This window comes from Ammospiza nelsoni, chromosome 6 (assembly GCF_027579445.1).
Source record: "Ammospiza nelsoni isolate bAmmNel1 chromosome 6, bAmmNel1.pri, whole genome shotgun sequence".
Lineage (NCBI taxonomy): Eukaryota > Metazoa > Chordata > Aves > Passeriformes > Passerellidae > Ammospiza > Ammospiza nelsoni.
In genome coordinates this window covers 30,957,472-30,976,254 of record NC_080638.1, presented here as the reverse complement: position 1 = coordinate 30,976,254, position 18,783 = coordinate 30,957,472, and the positions used below count along the sequence as shown (strand labels likewise).

At 42.0% G+C, this 18,783-nt stretch overlaps 1 protein-coding gene across 3 annotated transcripts in view; it reads left to right on the top strand.

The window, feature by feature from the left end:
- SUSD6 (sushi domain containing 6) overlaps window positions 1-18,783 on the top strand; it is a 73,477-nt gene that overhangs the window by 17,867 nt on the left and 36,827 nt on the right. For all 3 annotated transcript variants that reach the window (XM_059473529.1, XM_059473527.1, XM_059473528.1), the window contains exon 3: window positions 14,859-15,046. In XM_059473529.1, coding sequence (XP_059329512.1) covers window positions 14,926-15,046 — 121 coding nt within the window. In that variant the 5' untranslated portion in view covers window positions 14,859-14,925. The remainder of the gene's footprint in view (window positions 1-14,858; window positions 15,047-18,783) is intronic.

Below are 18,783 nucleotides of genomic sequence, written 5' to 3'. Positions count from 1 at the left end.
TTTTTTTTTTTTTTGTTCAGTGTTTATACAGCACCTAGCACAGCATGGTCTGATTTGTAGGCTTCGATTTCTGCTTGTCTTTGACCTGCAACTGTTAATGAGGGCAGAAGTGCTTGTGTAGGACTTTTTTTGCCTAGTCACATACCTGTCTGAAAGCAAAAGTTTATCCTTTGGCATGTGCCCCAGGCTTCCTGTCTGCAGCTCTTCCTTTGCAGGGTCTTCTGCAGCGAGTCACAACAGCTTGCTGTTTTGTAGGGAAAAGGATGTTAAAGAGGATGTTAAAAAGCATGCTAAAGGGAAGGGATGGGAAATGACGTTTCAGCCGAGAGGCTTTCATTGTGTGAGGGGGAGGAGCATATGCAGCAGAGGGGGAAGCAGCGTGAGATCAGTGGGCTTTTTATTGCACAGCATGAAAAGATCCCACAACTAAAATCTGATCTAACCTTTGCTTCCTCTGTGTCATACAAGAAATGTTTTCCATGTAAGGCAAGAAGAGCCTGCTGTAAGGAAGCATGTGGCTGTCATGTATTTCAGAAAATGTGTCTCAACATTCAGCTGTAGAAAAACAGACCAAAGAAACCTGTGGTAGCTGCAGCCTTTGTTGCCCACGTTTATGCTATTTAAAGACTAGTCTTCTTCAGCTTGATTCTGGTGAAATAGCAGGCTTGCCTAAAGTCTACTGACTACTTGTAGGGGAGGGAATTTAGCCAGGCATTGCTGGGGATAGGCCTGACATTTCTCAAGTCAGTTGAATTATTCAGCTGAAGGTAAGCCAACACCTTTCCAGCAGGTTTCTAGATCTCTGGTTTGACTCTTGGTAAACACCTATACAAGGCCACCTACACTTCAGGTGTGGTTTCGAAAAGAAGTGTTGATTATGTTAATCACCTCTCTGAAGTTCTTTAAGACTTTCATTCCTTATACCCTTCCCCCCCTCATACTTTTTCTTGACTTACAATAGTGGAGGGGAAAAAAATCTGTCTCAGAAATGGGGATTTAATAATTTTCTTGGCTAAAGAAGCCAAGGATCCCTTTTTACATCTTGAAATGAAGGTGTTTGCAGGCCTTGGATTAATATATAAAAAATCGTTTCAACTCTGAACTTCAGCTAATGTCAGGAACCAGACCTTCCCAGGATTGATGACATTAAGGCAGTAATGTGCATGTCCTCTTTTTCAATCTCCTCCTCAGCTTTATTTTTTAGTCTTCTGCAAAGTCAGAGTCTCACTATAGATTGACATCCTTCTTTTCACATTACTATCATTGGTCTTAACTCAGACCCTTTGCAATTTGGGTGAACACTTGTAGAAGGGAGCTGGGATCCCTCTGCATGCTCTCATCTCTTGACTGATTTGCAGGTGAGCTCTGTAGCCCGTTCTCAGGAATGTGTAGTGTGTGTTGAGCATTGCTGTGCTCTGTGATGACATGGCTCTCACAAGGCCAGTTCTTTCTTTTCTCCATTTCTTCATTCCCATCAGATCAGGAGTCCTTCCTGCAGTTAGGAAGTCAAGATTATTTCCCCAGAAAAAAAAGCGAGCAAAAATGTTGGGTCAGGCATCTTGGAACTATTGATGTTGCAGACTGTCACCTGCTCTCCATTTCTCCTTGCTGGTGGAAGTGCTTTCAGTGTTTGCAAGGAACAGTGTTCCCTTGATGATGATTGTGTTGAGGTTGTACCTGTAATTCTACAAGGCCTCACTCCTGAGGGCCTTTTCCTTTGGGGCAGAGTAATCTTTTATGTCATGACTTCTGAGAGTGAAACTTGCTGCTGGTCTAGTGACAAAACCCAACAGTTTTCCTGGGTCAGAAATAAAAATTTATTAGTAGGACTGCTTCCTCAAAGAACTTAAACTCCTGCCCAGTTTCACTTATTTTGTAGCAAATGTTGCCTAAATATAATTAGCTTTTTCAGATTTGATTTGTCTGCAAGGAGCTTGCAAAGGCTGTTGATGTAAATAAAGCATGGCTGTTCTTGGCAGAGATGATGAAGCTTAACCTTGGTCCCTTAGAAGTATGTTGTTGAGTTCTGTCCTTACCACCATGTGTTCCTACCTTTCAAAAGGGCTCACAGTAGCATTTCTCTGGGATTTCTTTTCATTTTCAAGGATGCTGTGAAGCAGCCTCTGCAGTGATTTCCAGCAGCTATACTCAAGTGCCTCTGAGGAGCAGGACTTGGAGGTGGAGGCTGTGGCAGTGTTGCTAGAGACCAGGGAAGGGTATGTGCGTGTTGGAGAAAAGGCTTCTGACAGCTATTGTGCTCTGTAGTATGCTATAAGAAGGGCGGTTTCCCCAAAATGAGCCTTGGAGTGTCCTGTGGAGCCTTAGTGGAGCTATTTATTTTCCACAATTCAGGCTTGTCTTTGTTCTCCCCCCACTTCCCTCTGCATGTGAAAGGATGATTCTGCTTCATGAGGGGAGCAGACCCTGATGTGCCCGAGACAAATGGAGATCCTTTGTTATCCAGAGCCAACTGTTCCTTATACCTGTTAAATGCAATGTTTGGCTTACTTAGAAAAGCAGCACTAGGTGAGTTAGAATGTGTATAAAACATGCAGAGACTAGTCTTTTCACAAAATGAAGCTTGCAAGTGGCTTTTTAAAAGATGCCAATGGACATCCAGATAGTTGCAAGTGACACACCACCAGCTCCTCTGGATATAGCTGCTGTGACATTAGTGCAATACAGTCTCTCTCTGAACCTTATAGGTGGAGCTACAGATGACATTTGATGTTTTGTTGTCTTTTTTTAACAGTTGTTACTCTGCATATACTGAAGAGAAGTGAGATTATTAAAATAAAACCACCAACCTTCCCCCCCGTTCTTGGTCAATTCCTGTGCAGGAACTCTGCATAATGTATTTTTTTCTTATGGATAAGAACAAGAAGCTCAGTTAACCTGTGCATTGGAGACTATTGCCAGTCTGATGTTGATGTTTAGACCTTTCTGTAAGACTCAAGATTTTTTATTTGTAAAGTGTGCCTCAATTTAAATGGTTGCTCTGTTTCTTTTAAACTGTTGCACCAGTGTCATTACATCCTGTTACTTCCTCTTGTCTGTTCAAGAGATGCCAGAGAATTGTTGAGCAAGTGTCTGGTCCTGATGTCAAGCTGTTTCCTCTACATACGTGTAGCATTTGTAGAAACTAACACTTGTCTTTGCAAGGGTTTTATTTAGAATGTTTGGCTTTAGAGGAAAAGGAAATTAGTAACACTGAAAGATGGTGTTAATGGATTTAACCAGTTGTTTTGCAGCAAATCCTTAAACTGCAGAGGCAAAAGGAAAACAGCTTTGGTTATGGCAACTGCTGACTCTCAAAGACTCAATCACATATCAGATTTACAAAATGGGGAAAAGAAATCCGGTCTTAAGAGTACAGTATAAAAAGGTGCATACCCTTTGAGAAACTCATTTCAAAATAGATTAAATGAAGATGAAAATCTTATGCTGTTGAAAGTAATTGTAAATCACCTTCTCACTCTTTGGTGGGTCTTGCATATTAATTTTGTTATGTTGTAAGCTATTGTAGCTGATCTCTTTGTGCTGCTGCTTGGAACACTGTGTTACAGGTAAAAACATGAAGAGCAGGACTTTTAAACAAGCTTGTTTTATACTAATTCTAATAACCTTTATTTAATCAATTCAGTCTGAGGGAACCTTGTTTCCAGAGACAGGAAATTGCTTGAGGATTACTGGCTGTGGCAGGACCTTCATATTTATTTGCAAAATGTCTGGAAAAAAATAATAATAGAATCAGTCTTCCTTTAAAGGCAGTTGAAACTGGAGTTGCTGAGCTTTTCCCATGAGGCTGGGTAGAGGTTACTGGTCACATTCACTGGAATGTTTTTTCTTGAGAAGTAGTTTCATAGCTTAAGTGTACTCATGGGGGGTACTTGAAGAAACCTCAAAACCCCAAGCAAAGCAGGGAGTGACATGCTTCCCAAGTGGATGTACTGTTCCCTTAGCTGCTGGTTGTTTGACATACTTATTCCTTACCTTCAGATAGCAGAGAGTTAAATATTCCTGCTCTAAAATGCACTTTTTAGAGGGAATGGGGAAACATCTTCAACTTTTCAGGTCTGTGTGTGCAAGAGGAGCAAGGCATGGAGGTGTCTGGGACAGCATGTGTGGTGTCTTTCACGTTCATGTGCGCAGCCTGTTGACATTTGAATACAAGTATGCTGGACAAGTAAAAAAAGAAGTAGAAATCCAGAAGACTCCATAATCTGTCTTCTTGCTTGTGTTTCATGGATGGTTGCCTGGTAGCTGCCCCTTCAGGTGTGGAGGACTGAGGCAGGAGGCAGGCACCACCACCTGGGAGTGGTGTGCTTGGCTGAGGGAGAAGGGCAGGGAAGGAAGGGCTCAGGTCAGTAGCAGGATGCTTTACCTCTACGTTCTGTCCCCGGTGGAAAGGTGTTGCCTGTGGCTTTATCCAGTTTGTCTTTGCCCATTTTGAGTACTGGGAAGGAATATGATCTTTGGAAGGGTTCTCCCTAGAGTTTTGAGGTAGACTGGACAAAGCCTAGCTGTGCTTTTGGAGTCCTAGGTGGTCTAGCAAAACAGCCAAAGTGAGATGTAGAAGATGAAATAACCTGTATGCTGTGACTTCTGGGTGTATCTCCTGACCTAGCACGGGCATGTGTGTGATTCTTGCTTGTGTGCAGCACCGCTTTGCAGCCCTGCACAAAACTGTAACATTTACTGCTGAGCATTTTGCTGACTCTTGATGTTCTGCCTTGTGTAACTTTCCCCTCTCTTTTGGCTTTGATTTCATTTGCCTGCCTCTAACTCTGACAAGCCTGTGTTACCTTTGGCTGTTTTGGAGCACTCTCACCCAGCTTTTTCTGGCTTTTAATCTGCATGGAAACCATGATACTGGATCCATGATTTCGGGGAATGATTTTGATATAGAGTATCTTTATGTATAGTAAATTATTTTTTCCACACTTCAATGTGGATTGAAAATGGAGATGGTTTTAGGAGCAAGAGGCCTGTACAATTTCTTGGCCCAGCATAGTGGGCTGCTTGCTTAAGCCAGAGAGTGCTTTCAGACACTTCAGGCCTTGGCAGCAAATCTGAGGTGGGAGTGTTTCCCCAGCTGCTGCTTCCACTGGCCCCAGAGCTGACCTTGTGCAAGGGCCCAATTTCTGAGAAGTTCCCAAAAATTTAATTACTGTTGCAAAGGGGATGTTTAGCTGCGAGGTGGGTGTGGGAGCAGCAGCATGGGGGTGTCTGTTTACTCAGGAGCAAGGGTTATCCTTCAGCCCAGGTAGCCTGTAAATGGTGGAGGGACAGCCCCAGCTGGCTTTGCAAAGGGGAGGTGCTGATGTACAAGAGGTGGACTAGATTGCAGGTCACTAAAGGGTGAAGAACCATTCCTACAATATGAACGAGGTGCCGAGAGCTGCTAAATGAGTAGCTGCTCGCAGGCAGTGTTGCTTGGCTGCCTCAAGATCCTTTGCTTAACATTTTGTTTGAGTTTGATAACAGCTTGACAGAGGCCCCTCCCTGGGGAGTGGAGGAATGGGGATCCCTCTGGCACAGGGTGGTGCAGTAGACTGGTTGTGCTCCCTCTCCTGCTGCAAGTCAGAGCATCCTGTGTCCCACTTCTGGACTACCCTAGTTCCAGCTAACAGGGACTTATTTTTAAAAATATTTTTGCTCTACTAGCCATGCTTTGTAAAGTCTAAATGTCACCGAGACAGGTGAGGAAGAAGTTGAAGCTTTAAACTGACCTTCTATTGAGGTACAACAAACAGGTTTTATTTATGAAAAGTTTTATTCTGCAAACTCTTACTTCTCTACACTTCTTTCTGGCATGCTTCTCTCCCACCCCAATTTGATGGTGGAAATCTTTGACACAAAATCTAAATCTTTAACACGCCATCTTTGTATGATGGTTGTAGGTCTCAGATGATGGTTTGGTACTCTGCTGGTAAGGGATCTATCCCTAGGATTCTGCTTGGAACACTTGGCCTTATCATGGTGTGTGTATATATCCCCTTGTGACATGTAATAAGCCATTATCTTTCTTGGAGTGTCTGTCTGACTTGATTATTTAGCTTGTGCTGCTCAAATCAGAATGTAATTGCAACTGATCCCTTGTAAGAAAATCAAGTTAAGTGTAGCCTGTTGAAGGAAACTAATTAGAGGAAAAAAGGCTGTGAGGGTCTTCTGCATAGTGATGTGTCTTCTCTGTGAGTAATTCTGGTAATTCTGAGGATGACTTAAAAGAAAGCAAACTGTCTGGGCTCCTTTTCCCCCCCACCACCTCTTCTCTTGGTCCTACAGACTTTTGAAATTAGTTTATGTTAACTTGTCTGAAGTCTGAAATCTTCATGTAGGTTGTTGGGGTGGAGTCTGTGTGGGATGTGCCTGCTGCTAGTGAGGGTGCTGTGCTGGGGACCTGCCGGGAACAGGTCTGTGTGCAGGCACTGTGCTCATTGTGCTCTGAATTGCGAGGGGATGGAATGGGGATGCAAAGTTTTTTCTTGTTTCATTGTACACTGGCAAGAGTGATGTGGCACTGTGGAATAAAACCTGCCCAGTGCCACTGGGATGGATGCCTGCCACAGTGAGGGGTTTGTGGCAGTACAAGTGCATCTGTGCTGTTAGCACAGTACATCCTGAGAAGGAAAAGCAGTAACAAACATCTAGCAACTTTGCAGCTGCTAGAAAACAAAAGTAAAGAAAAATAGTGGGCTAATGGATGCAAAACCGAGCCATAGTGCTGAGGCCTTTTGAAGGCCTGCCTTATCAAGACTTATTGAAGTCATTCTCTTCTGTGTTAGAATCCCAAATGCAGTCTCAAGGCCAAAACCAGAATTTAATTTTTTTTTGGTTTGGTCAATAATCTATCTTGTTGGAAGATTTAATTTTTGGAGGACTTAAGGGACAGTATTGTGTTTTGGCATTTTTGTGTGTGTGTGTTTATCTCTGGAAAGATCTATGTGCTGGTGGACACTGAAACATTAGGGATTTGTTAGCCTGGAATCTTCTGATACAACAACACATCTCTTCCTGAGAACCTCTTTATAAGGTGGAATACCAATAACAGGCACTGTACAATATTTGTTGCCATTCCTTGAAAGTGGATGATACTTCTGTATAGTGGATATTTTTATATCTGGGAAATACAATCATTTTAAACTTGAGTTGTGTCTCACAGCTGTGCTTTTAGGAATAAATGTAAGAGTTCCTTTATCTCCTAGTATAGTTCCTTCCTTAAATGTCAGACTGCTTCACTGAAGTTTATATTTAGAGGACTTTGATAGGAAAAAGACTTCCAAATGGATGTCCTCTCAAGTGGCTGTACAACCTGGTGGTATTGTAGCTGCATGTATAGCAGACTGATGCTTTTAGCCTCATTAGTTGAAATGAAAGCGCAAGAAATGGTCAGGATAGGGAGAGGCATGTTCTAGTAGTGAGGGATTATAAAATAAGCCTTTACTGTACACAGGCTTTCATTCTCTGAAACAGATTGAGATAGCTGCATAAATGAGAATAACATCCTGGATATACAAGTGACCTTAGCAATCCAGTGCTTCTTTGTCAACCCTGTTAGTGAAAGTAACATTTCAAGCTTGGATGTGGTTACAAGAAGTTATGCCTTTGCATGGATTTACTTTATTCTCCTTCCCTGAAGCCATTCCAGTTTACTGTGAGTTTTCTTTTTTAGGACTTATTATTTTTGGAAGGCATTCTGGAACATTTTGTGCATATGGTCCTCTGTAAATGTGCTGTTGTACTGATTAAAGCTGAAAATATGAAACCTAGCTTTTCTGATGCAGTGCAGCAGGGGAAAAAATGCTAAAACAATGGTTTCTAAAGGGAATACTTTTCCAGATAAAGACATTTTCAAAAAACCCAAAAACAACAACAAAAAAATCACCCAAAACCAAAACCGAGACAGATTGTGAGATGTTTTCCACAACCCCCCAATCTCTAGTTCCTTTCATAGATAGCATAGATGTCAGTATGTTTAAAAAAATAATTATTTAAAGCAGATCCAGCACTTTTTAAAAAATAACTGTTTTCTTTTCATTCACTGTTGACATGATCCCACTGCTATAAGCATTTTTGTAATAGTGCAGGAATCTGCAGTACATTGGAGTTGTGTGCATTAACCTAACTCTTCCACTGCTCCTCTACAGCTCTGTTTTTCTTACTGGTTCCTGGAAGTTCACAGCCTGCCCATAACTAACTTTTTCCTTATTTGGAAGGACAATGGATTTTGATCTCTTATCTTCTTCTTCCCGAGTAAAGCAGAAAAATTTTCCAGAAAAATTTCCAGAAATTCTGTGACTGTAAAGAAAACCTCTTAAAATCTGGGGAGCTAATGATATTTAGGGCTTTCTCTCGGGCTTACCAAAGCAAGGAAACTTGGATTTATTTTTTTTAAATAATACAATTGGAATCTCCTGTGAATGTGTCAAGACATGTCATGACAACCACAGTACGGGGAAATGGGGGAGGATCGCACAATACTGAGACTGTTTCCAGTAGTTTGTTTCTGATTCTGTTTCTAAAAGCATGAGTGCTGTTTGTAAGAATGAAAACTGACCCGTGCTTTGCAGTTGTTAATCCACAGTGACTTGAGTGTTTCCATCATTCAATGGACAGTGAAAGGTACTGAATACCACCCCTTTTGCCCTTGGCAACCTTGCACGTCTTCTTTAGAAGCAAACACCTTGGAAAGTCTGTTCCTTCCTTGTTACCTACCTTTAAAAGGAGTGTTGGAGTTGAAGCTTGTTTGGTCCCTGCAGGAGTATGTTTGAAGCTGCTGTCCATTTCTTTGGGCTGCAGCAGGGAGGAAGCTGGTATACAAAGGCTTGCACCCAGCGTGGAAGGGAGCGGCTGGAGGAAGTGCTCCTTGCAGTCAGCCCACAGGAAAACAGTCTTGGCTAACCTCAGGATGGTTAGAGGAGCATCAATGAGATAAGGAGGCAAACAAGGGAGGGGTACAAAAGCATGACCTAGGTGCCAAAAGGACTTTAGCCTGTGACAGGAAGGGTAGAGAGGAGGAAGCTGGGCAGTAGGCTGTGGAAATTGGTGAATCTTGCAGGTTTATTCACTTGAGGTAGGAATATTGGTGTGACTTTATCAGTTGTAAGGTACTAATTATCCAGTAGTGAAAAATCCAGTTCCCTGGCTTAAAGCTTGGGTGTGCCTTAGTGAGTCTGTGGAGAATTAGGTACATGCCATTTATCAGAGATGAAAATGGAATTTCAGAGTTTACCCTGTCCAGCAGGCTTCTTTCTATGCAAACTCCAGTGCTCTCTCTTGAAAATGGAAGTTGTGCATCACCAATTGTTGGTTTAGTTTGTTGGGATTTTTTTTTAATTTAACATTTTAAAATTTAAAAGAAATGTTCTAGAAACCTTTGTGGGAGAGAGCAGGTAAAAGCTAAATCAAAACAATTCTATGAAAGAAAAGCCAAATTTGAAGGTCATAGGCCAAACCCTCGGCACAGTTGGGGAATGAGGAAGGAAATCCAACTATTCAGATTTCACTTCAGCAGTGGGGTTGTTTGCAGTAGGGTGTGTACTGATTCCAATGTCCAGAATAAGCAGCTTGGTTCTTCTTTATAGCAGGGAATATGTGCAGTTTGCCTGTCTGCTTTATGCTGTGACTGTGCTATGCAGAAACCTGCCTTTTTATAATTCAAATATGAAGGTGTAAAATGAAGCTACCAAACACATCATCTGGTTACTGGACAGGAGGAGTGTTACATGTTGTTTGGCTTTTCATATTTCCTCCTTTCCTCTTCTACCTTTTCCAATTATCCTGAATAATTGAAAGTTGGCTGTGCTGAAAGTCAGATTATTAAGAATTTTCTGAACTGCCTGCAGGTAACTTCAAAGGCTTTGTTTTTGCCTTTGTCCTTAACTTAAACTGAATAGTGTAATTGAATTGTGATGCTGTTCCTAAATTTTAAAAACACAATTCTGTTTTTAAAAGCTTTCAACTAAACTGTTTTAACCACCAAAAGTAAGTGGAATGAAGGATTTCTTTCCTCTGCTGTCACTTGGACTTGATTTTTCTGTTTTTTTTTAAATTTAGCAACCAAGAAGATGACTTTTTTTGCTTTAAAGCCTGACTGCTCTTTGAAAGCAGGCAAAATAAGGATACAACAAAACCAGCAACTAAGGGTGAAGGTTAAATCCTCTAAACCACACTGCTTACATTAGACTCCACTTGCAGCATGACCATGAGGCAAGAACAACACTTGTACTTAGCTTTTCAAAAGCTGTGCTCTGCACACCCATCACTCATGCCACTGCTAAGATCTTTGCTGTGTGCATTCAAGAGTTAGCAAACAATGTCTGAGTATTATTCTGTGAGGGGGAAATCATGTGGATAAAATAGAGATTTCTTACGTGCATGAGGGTAGCTAATTTTCTTTTGCTGAATTTCAAGCATGGTATTTAAAAGCAAGCCAGTGGCATTCCAAACATTCTGAACACTTCCCTAAATAAACTTTGAAGAATTCAGGTTGAAGACCTGTTTTCCAACAACAGTGACACAGGACATAACTGTGCTAGGCATTTTGAGCAACTAGAGAGCTTCAGACTGTCCAGTCTCTGGTTGTCCAGAGCATGTCCTGAGCATATGACCTTCCAAAGAATGCTTTTTCTGTGTGGACCTAGGAGTCCTTCTGTGACAAAATAAGACAATTAAGTCGTAATCCTGTGAAAATTTACACATGCTTACAAAGGGATCTTGGATCAAGGGATGTGATTGGCAGCTTCTGAAGGTCTGGAAGATAAATGAGAAAAGTCCCCAGAGAGCTTATCTTAAAGAGAGCTCCTGCCATATGTAAGTGTGTCATCTTTGGAAAGGGCTGCTGGTGGTGTAAGAGCAAGCAGGGGGTCTGGCCTGCATGGTTTCAGTGGGAGTTGATGTCTGCTTGAGGACGTCATGTAGAAGCAAACCTGTTCCCTGTGCAGGCAGGGCTGGCCATGCTACCAGGGGGACTCTTGGTGAAGCGTTGCTGGGAAGCTGGCTTGATGCCAAGACTTGAAGAAAGAGCTGGAGATGTCCCTAAGCTGGGACCAATGGGTACTTCTTCACTTGTTCATAGTATTCCCTAGGAGGGTGTGTGACTATTGACTTTGTAGATATAGAGGATGGCTTATTGTCTTATCCATATTTAGCAGGTGTTTTTCAAGGTTCATATTATAAAGAAAGCAAAAAATCCTTCATCTTTATTGACTGATATACTTTCAACAGAGAAAAATCTCCTCCACTCCTTACTGTGTTTATGGGCACTGCTGGCTGTACTGAATATTATCTTTGTAAACATCTTTGTTTAAACTTAATCCTTACATAACCCTTCAGCCTAGGCTGTGGCATGTGAAATGGGTCTGAAATGTCCTTGCTCTTCATACTTGTGCCACTGTCAGCTTCTGCCTTACTGTTCTTAGTATCCATTAAAGAAACCAGCCTGTTCCTTAGTGCTTTGTGTACACTTTGATTCTCCCAAGCCCCTGAATTGTTAAGCTATGCCCCTGGGAGTATGTCTGACAAATGTGTGTGATCTATACTGCACTCCAGCTAACTTCAGGCAGTGGAAGCCTGAGGAGTTCTTATAAAAGCTGCTTTTCCCTGAGCTGTAGGTATGAGGGGTGTGCTAAAACAACAGTCAATTTTCAGAGAATTGAATGTCTGTCTAAATAGCCTTAAAATCAGCTTTCCTCTGGGAAAAAGGGATAGTTTCTTATCTAGTCAGAACCTCTCTCTTCTAATTTTGTCAGGGAACAGTCAAGGCTGGGAACGAGTTTTGTAACTTGACTGAAGCCCAAAGGCAGGATCCTCACAAGCAGTACCTGTACCCCATGTCTCTTAGCAATCCTGAGGGGTTTGTCTGTGCTGGCACCCACTGGATGGGCTGGCTACCCTTGTGTCTCCTTCAATTCCACACCAAACTAGATCAGCTTAGTGGGATGTTTCTGTAGCAGCATCAATTTACAGCATTCCTGGAGTGGCAGCCCCGGCCTGCAATAGACAGGATATGTGGTAACCTGGGATTCAAGTGACTTGGTAGCTAAAGAGAGGTGTGGAAACCATGTCTGATTTTAAAAGAAAGGAGAGAAACAGTGCTGTGCTTTGTAGCAATCTGTTAGTGAATCAAGAATAAGCAATAAATGATTCCCTTGGAAGATATTCTTGTTTTAGATATTTCTAACTTGTTCGCTGTTCAGAGACCAGAGCTGCACTGCTGATTTCTAGGTGCATTCTTTGGGGGAGGAAAATGCCTCTGGGGAAAGGTAGCACACCTCAGGTGGCTCAGCAAATTTTGTGATAATTGCATGCCCTCTTCCTACCTCTCCTGGCTGCTACCATGTCACCTGACATGCATTGTTCCAAGGGCAGGGAGGGCCACCTTTTAAAAATACTGGGGCAGTACTTTCAAAAGTTCTTATACTAATGAGGCTTCATTGAATTGGAATAGAGAGAACAGAGCTTTCTTGGTCTAATCAGAAGGGCATTTGTTGAAGATGGTGCACTGTTTTTTCAGACCTGTAATTCTGTGTAGAGCAGTGACTCTTGGAGGAGAGCAGCCATCTGTTGGCCTGGAGGATAGAGTGGCCTCTTCTGACTAAATATGAACTTAGATGCCATGCAGGAGGTCTGACTTGAGAGGACAGGGCAGATAAACAGATTACCTGGCTTGGCTTTCTTCACATGGAGTATTTTTTTTTTTTTTCATTCCATGGTCTAATTGATGCTGAAGGTATTCTAGCAGGTAAGTAGAGTATCCTTATTCCATTCTGCATGGTGGAGATTTGCTGAACAAGCATTGGCTCCTTATTCATGGACTGAGGGAGCTGGGGTTGTTTAGCCTGGAGAAAAGGAGACTCAGGGGTGACCTCATCACTCTCTACAACTTCCTGAAGGGTGGCTGTGGTGAGCTGGGGGTCGGTCTCTTTCTCCGGGCAGCAACAGATAGAACAAGAGGACACAGTCTCAAGCTGCGTCAAGGGAGATGCAAGTTAGAATTAAGAAGGAAGTATTTTACAGAAAGAGTGATCAGATACTGGAATCATCTACCCAGTGAGGTGGTGGAGTCATCATCCCTCGAAGAGTTCAAAAAAAGACTGGATGTGGCACTTGCTGCCATGATCTAGTTGAATTGTTAGAACATGGGTTGGACTTGATGATCTTATAGGTCTCTTCCAGCCTTGAATTTCTGTGATTCTGTGAATACATGAGAAATCTATAGGCTGTGCTACAGACATAGTGATATAGATTCACTCCTCTCCCCCCCCTCCAAATGAAGCAGGAAACAAAAGGGGTAGGCACAGAGTTTATTGTAGCAGCAGCTCCAATATGCATTACACTTTGTCATCTTGAAATGACATTTCAAGGCAGGGTGTATGCAGACAAAGAATTTTTCTTTGAGAGAGATCCAAAAAGAAAGATCCAAATTTAAAGATACCCCTTTTGTGAAGTATAAGCATAGTAGTGATGTAGAACTAAGGGAAAACCCCTCTTTTCACTTGCCTATCAGGTTTGTTAACAAATCTACATATTCCCTTCCATAATGCATTTCATGTTTTGCCTGAGTAATTGGAAATGTGAGTTGAGGCTGAGTCGTGTGTTTCTCTAGTCTGTGCTGGTGTATTGCTTTAATCTTGGAAGTACTCAAGGGTCTGAAGGTTCTACCTTCCCCAGTAGTAGGAGTGATAACCCAGATGTCCTGTTTGTCCTCACAACGTACAAAAGAGTACAATACCTGCCTCTGCACTTCTCAGATCTCTTTGAGATTATCCAGCAGTTTTGAATTTCCTTGGGAAACCTGGCCAAATAAAAAATCTAATCTTCCTTCAGTCTGCATATTCATTTAACTGAAGAAGCTGTGGCTGAATGGGGTTTTCCTCAGAATTAAAAGTATTCTTGTTACCAGATGTAAAAAACACTAGTTTTGGCGAATTTGTTTTCACCTGAGAGCTTCAGATATGTATTGAATAGCAGGATACAAGTATTGAAGTGTGTTTCCATGTGGGTGTTTTTTTGTTGTTTTATTTCGTTGGTTGATTTGTTTTTCCAGGGTGTTTTTTGGTTGGTTGATCATTTGTTGGTGTGTTTACCATTAGAGGCCTTGCAGGTTAAAACTACAATACGCTGGTGAAATGTGTTCTGCTGGGTCTTCATTAAAAGTAAGGGCTCAGTTTGTGCTTTCTCTGTTTCCCAGCTGTGCTTTTGTGTGTTTGTGTACAAGGCTGTTTTTGCTGTGACAGTGCCTCAGAGGCTGTGGGTGAATCCCTCAGTCCTCAGGTATGAGCAGTGTCACATCCTGCAGTTTTAATTGCTGTGCTCTGTCCTGTCACATCATTATACCTGAGGCTTGCAAGTTGTTTTACATTCCTCCTCACAAGTATGTGTTTGCCTGCTGGCTGCCTGTCAGCATTGCTGTGCCTCTCCAGGTGGCTGCAGGAGCATTTGATTGATTTATCATACAGTCTGCTCTGTCTCAGAGACCCTCTGAAAAGTGGTGGGAGTGGAGAAAGACTGGCTCTCTTCAAGAATTTTTGAAACAAATCCTCCAGATGCTGTCCTCTGGGGCTGGCTTGAAAAGAAAAGCTAAAATTAATTGTTAGCTAGGCAGTCTTCACATTTGAAACATCAGTAAGTGAAAAGTTATGGTCTTTCTCTAATACAGCTCCTTTTAGTCTTTCCTGTGTAGAAGATTGCTTTTTCTGCTCCTGTGACCTTGAGAACTGTGAATACTTAGTAAGATTCCTAAGTGCTAGAGCATGAAAAAGGTTTCTCTTTATTTCTAACTTTCCCTTCTCCCTCTCCAGATGTTGTAGGTGTTTGGCTCAACATTTTTTCTTGCTTTGTCTGGTTTTTTTTAGACCAAGGTGCTCCTGATCAACCAGATCTTTCAGAAATTTTTTGAAAAGAAACCTTGGTGGGTGAAAGATGTGCCATGGAATGGTAGCATCAAAGAGCAACACAGGATCATCGCTTGCTTTGACTGGCCATGGGTTATTTCGTCTGCTAGTTATCTTTGGTTCCTTTATCTTGGAAGCACAGTCCACAGGTAAGTGAAACCTTTATGTATGCTGCAGGGAGGGGGAGGTATATCAGTTTGGAAGTGGCTGTATATTTTTAGGTGAAAACTGGTGATGGTTGATGTATTTGTACGCATCTTTCAGTACTCACAGGGAAAATTCCATCACTACTTGCTGAGCAGAGCAGGAAGTGTCTGAACTGAATGAGTCTTGCATATTAGTAAATAAATGCTTGTTCTTCATCCTGTACTTTTGATTCCCATGGGTTTATTCCCCTCCATTCTCATCTCTTCACTGCAGCTGGGGACACTTGGGGCATCTCAAGAGCATAGACTGCGGTTTTGTTGAGTGAGATTCTCGTGTAAGCAGTGTTATCTGTGTGCCTTGAAGCAACTGCTCATGTGGAGGGATGGAAGCAGAGATTGGGTCCAGCTCTTTTGCACAGCTGTTGAATCTGTTCAGTGTATGCTGTCTTCTGACCCCTTAACACTGCTACCTCTGCCCCTCTATTGGATCCTCTTTTCAGCTTAAGTTTTCCGTCTCCCCTCATCTTTTGATGTTTCTCAGATGGATGAGTGTTGTGAATAGTGTATGTAAAAAGCAGTGGAATGGGATGATATGAAAAATGTCAGCAGAGATGGGAGATCTGCCTCTTAGAAATAAGTGGAGGAAGGAAATGTACTGGATACTCAGAAGGTAGTATATGATGTGAAGTATGTGCTGGGTTACCCAGGATACCCTGAAATATGTCTTCTTTTCAGACCAGCCACGATCTAGTTTTTGTCTGTAGAGAGATGTCTGGTCATAGGAGGCATAAGATGGAAGGAGGAACCTTGTTTGCTTTTGCAAGAGATTTGAAGGAGTTAATCCCAAAAATACAAATTTGACTTGAGCAGCTGTTGTAATATAAAGCATCAGCTTGCCTATGTAAAGAAAACCTCAGTTCTTGACATAACTCTAAAAAGTTCTATTTATTTGACATATCATGGCACCTGAGAATGTCATGTGACCAACATTCCTCAGCATCAGTGTGGTACAGCAGAATAAACATTAGCTGCCAGATGCTGTCAAAGTTGAGGTGATCATGTGTGGAAAAGTTGGCTGGTGCTGAAAACTTCTGGAGGAGGAGTTGATTTCCTTTTACTATTCCTGGCTCTTTGAGTTGGAAGGGAGAGACTACTGAAATCAGATATCTCGGGATTATATGTCTTCCTGACCTGATTTTGGCCTTGTAGGTAACGAGGGGGTGGGGAAGACACCCCTTAAGAGCATGATAAATTGTCATTAATAGTTACTGACAGTGGGAAAGGGACAAGATATTTTTGGATCTGGGGTATCTGTGTTTTTTTGTCTAGGCTTGCTGTTGTTGGTGATAGTGTCACTGCCTCATTTCAGATGTAGGCCTGTCAGATATGCCATCTGAAACCCCCATTCAGCACTGCAGCACCTTCAGCTGAGACTGCAATAAGTATGCAAATGCCTTGTGCTGCACAGACTGCTGGATGGGGAAAAGCTGCCACAATACTGGCAATCCTTTTTAATATAATTTTTGAGACATCCAATCACATTACAAAAGCACTAGCTAGGCATGCCAGAAGACCCAAGAGTGATTCTGCATTGTGTTTCCCTTTCTGTGTTATTTTTGCTTCAGGATCTGAAACCAGCTGTGGTGAACTGATCAAGGCAGATCATCAGCTAAACAGGATTATAGTGGTTAGGCAGGAACCATTTCCTGCAGGGGAAGTGAGAAAACAGGGGAGCCAGGATCATAGCAGAGGGCAAGACATGCAGGGGAAGAAATCCTGGGGAAGGGCTTGCTGAGGAGCGCTTCCATGTAGTTTTTCTGAGACGGGGATGCAGCAGCCCTAAAGGCAGTTGCTGGGAGGGATGGGGGTGCTCAGTGATGCGTCATGGGCCGAGGGAGCTGCACCTGCAGCAGCATGCCAGCCATGAGTAACATTAATGAGCAAGTCAGCCGAGGAGCAGAGAGCCAGATGGAGAAACAAAGAGTACTGGCGAGGCGCTTGGAAAATCAGCTTTCCCTCCCCTTGGTGCCCCAACCCCCTTGCCATCCTCACTTCATTACTTTGCAGAGCAAAGTCATTCAGAGCAAGCAGAGCAAAACGATGTTAACGTGGAGCAGGAGACTGTATTAAATCTCGTGGTGGTAATGCTTATCTTGAATGTGGAGCCAGTGTGACAAGCTCAAAATTGCTATAAAAGCTGAAGAATGTTCTCATAAAAAGACAAGCATGGAGACAATGCTTGGCTCAGCCCTGAGTAAGAAAGCAGAGCTTGTGATTCGTATGTATAAAACCATCTGAGGTATATTGTATTGCAGTCATTTTGCTGCTTAGAAATTCTGTTGCTTAAGTTCCAGGAAGCTTAGAGACATATTCATGATCTGGGCAGGAAGATGTTCTCTTTGCCATGTGGCTAATGCAGAGAGCAGACTCATTTTCAGTCAGAAAGCATCTGCTTTGTCCTCTGGTAATAAATGGGTTTTATTTATGCATAGATTTTTAAGAAAAATCCTCTGCACTTTGTCTCAAGCAGTCTATCCAAATATCCTCAAGTGCCATGAGATGAATATAAGTTGCTTAGTCACTAAACATACTGCAGAATTTGGGGAAACTGTTCCCTTTTCACAGGAAGATATGCATGTATATGAAAATAACCACTGCACGTATTTTAACACAAAACAAATGCAGCGTTTGGTAATAGGCAAGCAGTGAAGCTGTGTCAGAAGAGGAGGATTTATGGAAACTTGAGTGCTGCTCAGGAATATTTTTTGAGCTTTATCACTGTTGCAGTGTTTTTCCTTGTCTGGCAAGTTCTCCAAGATTAGCTGTGGGAAATAGTGAAGGAATGAGCAAGCAAGGAGACTTGGAAAGCTCCTCAGTAATATTGAGTCTTAGTTCTTCATCTTTTCTGTTGCTTTAAGGGTTCAACTGGAATGTAGCTCATAGCCAGGATGCTTAGTAGATAGAGATGGGCAGTTTTTTAAGCATTGGAGAAGAGCAGTGAGTGACAACCTTTTAATCTGCATTTCCACAGATAATGCTTCCCTATTTTTTCTTTGTTGCTGTGACTTTTGTAATTTTACCCCGTCTCCCTCCTATCTATGTCCCTCAAGGCCTTGTATTTATATCTCATTCACAGTGGTCCTCCTGCCTGGCCAGGCTATTTCTGGAAGAATGACAGTGGATCAGATTAAGTTGTTCATTAAATTTTAACATGTAGTCTGTAAAATACTCTGAAAGCTTCCTATGATTTATGTTCCAAATGTGTAATATCTCTTGGATTCATGACTGGCTCTGTCAGAAACCTATCAAAACAGGTTGGGCCTTTCATTATTGATAATAGCATCACCTGATCCTGGGAAATGCAAGTAAATGTGTTGGTAAAAGTATTAAACATTCTGAATTAAGCAAATATCAATACCCTTAAAGGAGAGAGTGTAAATATTAACCTTTAAAAATTAATAGTAATGCAGACTCAGTGAATCGAAGTCCGTTTAGATTTAGACACAGTCTGATTTTTGTTGACTGCACGTGCAAAATGCTATAAAGTTAGCACTTTAATTTTTAGGATTGCCATTAAAGTGATAAATTGAGCTTGAATAAACTGAAACAACTTCATTCCTGTGTGTTGTCTGTGACAGAAATGCAGCCAATCTGCTGCTTGCTGTTCTCAGGTTGTTTCAGTGCCAAGGTTATTCTGCACAGAAGCTCTTGGACACCGCTGCTATTTGTTTGCATTGCAC